Source organism: Chrysochloris asiatica, unplaced genomic scaffold (assembly GCF_000296735.1).
Source record: "Chrysochloris asiatica unplaced genomic scaffold, ChrAsi1.0 scaffold00038, whole genome shotgun sequence".
Classification (NCBI taxonomy): Eukaryota; Metazoa; Chordata; class Mammalia; order Afrosoricida; family Chrysochloridae; genus Chrysochloris; species Chrysochloris asiatica.
Window position 1 is genome coordinate 3,186,773 of NW_006408556.1, and position 2,985 is coordinate 3,189,757.

Sequence of the window (2,985 nt, forward strand, 5' to 3'; positions counted from 1 at the left end):
CCTGAGTTCCCAGACCCAGCATCAGTCCTGTAAACCTGATTAAATTTCAAATTAAACCTTGTTGGCAAGAATCCCAAAATAGATTAGATGAAGTCAAGTGCTATGGAGAAAAAAAATGTATCAGGGAAGTGGGGACTTCAATTATAGTTTATGGTGTGGATTTAATGTTAACATCCCTGCAGGAGACACACAGTATCTGGTGGTTCCACCAGAAATTATGCTAAGATTAACCACTGTATTAGGGCGGTAAAAGCTTGATAAAGTCATTGTACAATTAACTTTTTCACTTAACCAGAATGTAGTTATTGTGGTACACTTAACCTTGATATAGCTCAGGTTCCTCTTCTGCAAATGAGATCATTGAGCTGATTAAATAAATAAATGCATTTAAAGTGCCTGCAGTTAAACCTGTTGCCATTGAGTGGATTCTGACTCATGGCAACTCTATAAAATAGATTAGAAATGATAAGGTTTCCAAGGCTGTCATCTTTACAAAAAGAGATTACCTCATCTTTCTTCTGCAAAATAGCTGGTAAGTTTCAACTGCCGTCTTCTGATTGGCAGCCAGGGCTGCACTATCAGGGCTCCTTTGAAAGTGACTAAAATGTAGACACTTTCACTCCTGGTACGATCCTGTAGGATAAGCATTGGACTGCAAATCACAAGGTTGGCAGTTCAACTCCAATTGTGAATCCTATACGGGATCGCTATGAGCAGAATACACTCCATGGTACTTAACAACAATTAAATATAGTATTGGGATCACGGTGACTCTATATGATAAGCACTGGACTGAGAATCATATGGTCAGCAGTTGGAGCCCACCAATCATTCCAGGGGAGAAACACGAGACTTTCTGCTCTCACCAAGATGTGCTGCCTCGGAAACCCTATATAGGATCCCTATGAGTGGAATTGACTCAACAACAAGAAGACATAGTAACAAATAACTACTATTATTTTGGTTGTAACTCCATCAGAGATTTAGGCTGAAAAACCAAGAGCTCCTATTCTCCAGTTTCCAACGGTTGTTTTCGTTTTCTAAAAGATGAAATGTAGGCCATTTTGGAGTCCTGGAAGTTTGATCATGTTGCTAAAACACTTGTTTTACGGAGAAGTTACTGCTATCAGTGACCCATAGGACAGGCACTGGACTGCTAACCACAAGGTCGGTGGTTCAAATCCACCAGCCTTTTCTTAGAAACCCTATACAGGGTTCGCTGAGTCCAACAAACTAAACAGCACTAAAACCGGACGGCTTAGCATATACAGACAAGCATTTTCACATTTAGTTCTCCCGTAAATCATATGTTGTTGTTATTAAGTGTCCTCAAGTAGGTTTAGTCTGGGGAGCTTCAACTGCCGCCCTTGCAGTTCAAACCGACATAGCAGACCAGTGCCTTAACTCACAGCGCCACACTAGCACTCCAGTAAATCCTGTAAGTAAAAATTATTAGTCATAAATTTCAGATGAGGAAATTGTGACTCAGAAAGATTAATTTGCCCAAGAAGCACAGCTAAGAAGCAGAGGCGTACTGGGACTTGAATCCTGGAGCTGATGAGATTTTAAAAAAGAGATATTATGTGACATGGTTTGCCCCTTAACGCTTTCTTGGTAAACTTTCCGTAATCATCTTATTTTAAATTCAACTCTTCGCTTCCAGTTTGTTTTTCTTCCACAGCACCTGGCTTCATCTAATCAATTATATTATCTATCTTTCCGCACTAGAATCTCACTCTATGAGGGCAGGGACTTTTGTCTGTTTTATTCACTGCTTTTTTTCTCAGCAGTACTAAGCACACGGCAAGGAATCTAGAGCTACTTGTTGAGATAACTTGCATCCGAAAAAGTCCAGAGCCGAGATTAAACTAGCGAGATGAACCTCGTAGGCACCCGTAACACTCCCGCCTTGCTAGATAAAGTGGTGGGGGGGAGCGGAAAAGACAAACCAGGCTCCTCCCTCATCAGCAGATGGCGCCGCGGCGCAGTTCTGCAAGCCGATTGGGCGGTCCAGGCTTGTGAAATCGTCGCACTTGTGTCGTCGATTCCGCGGCGTCGTCGCTTGTAGCGCGTGTCATTTCCGGGCGGCCTAGAACGGGGTAGCAAACGGCCGGCCGAGCATCATGCCCAAGTGAGTGGGGACCCGAAATCTGGGGGGGTGGTCGCAGCCGCTACCTGTGGTCTTGTGGAGGTACAGAGAACGAGTTCTAGCTCCTGAAAGCTTTAGGGCAGGGAGAGAATTGGAGGAAAGACTGGGCATTATAAACACTCGTATTTGAGTGTGGAGGTCGAATCGCTCAAAACAATGATTTCTGTTAGAGACGCTTTATTTGACGACTTTAGAAAAGTATAAGTCTAGTGATTTTGTTTTGGTGTCTTTTGACCGTCAGTGACAAGTACTTCGGTGAATGGGCATCGGTTAGTTGGTTGTCATTTTCTCTTTTTTCTCTTTCCAGGTTTTATTGTGACTACTGCGATACATACCTCACCCATGACTCTGTAAGTGGTTTTCTTATCAACAGTATTTAAAAGTCGTATGTTTCATAAGATGTCTTTTGTTGTTGTTACTATGTGCCCGATTCATAGCGACCCTGTATAGGGTTTCCAAGGAGCAACTCGTAGGTTTCGACAGCCAGCCTTGTATTTAACAGTCCAGTGCTGATACTACAGTGCTATGCTACACCAGGAGCCCTAAGATGTCTCTTTAGGTTTGAGTTCGTCCTTTTCAGCCTGCTGAGGTTTTAGGGTTGTTGCTTGAAGAAAATAATCCAAGGTGTTTATTGTGAATTGAGTGAAGGTTTACAGAGCATATCATCAGTTTTGCATTCTACAGATCATTTCATCTCAATGATTGCTGTCCTTTCAACATAACATCACTTACCTCACTCCATCACTGTGTTACTTGTTTCCATTCTTTCTTCTTTCCCAACCATCTGAATTTTGTCCTTGTGTAAAAGCCGATCTTTTGATTTCGAATGGTTGACC

The 2,985-nt window shown here is 42.4% G+C and overlaps 1 protein-coding gene across 1 annotated transcript in view; it reads left to right on the plus strand.

Moving 5' to 3' along the window:
• Positions 1–2,013: 2,013 nt before the first annotated feature.
• Positions 2,014–2,985, plus strand: part of SNRPC (small nuclear ribonucleoprotein polypeptide C) — a 29,792-nt gene continuing 28,820 nt past the window's right edge. The window contains exons 1-2 of the mRNA XM_006860384.1: positions 2,014–2,131; positions 2,457–2,499. Of these exons, the coding sequence (XP_006860446.1) occupies positions 2,124–2,131; positions 2,457–2,499 (51 nt within the window). The 5' untranslated portion in view covers positions 2,014–2,123. The remainder of the gene's footprint in view (positions 2,132–2,456; positions 2,500–2,985) is intronic.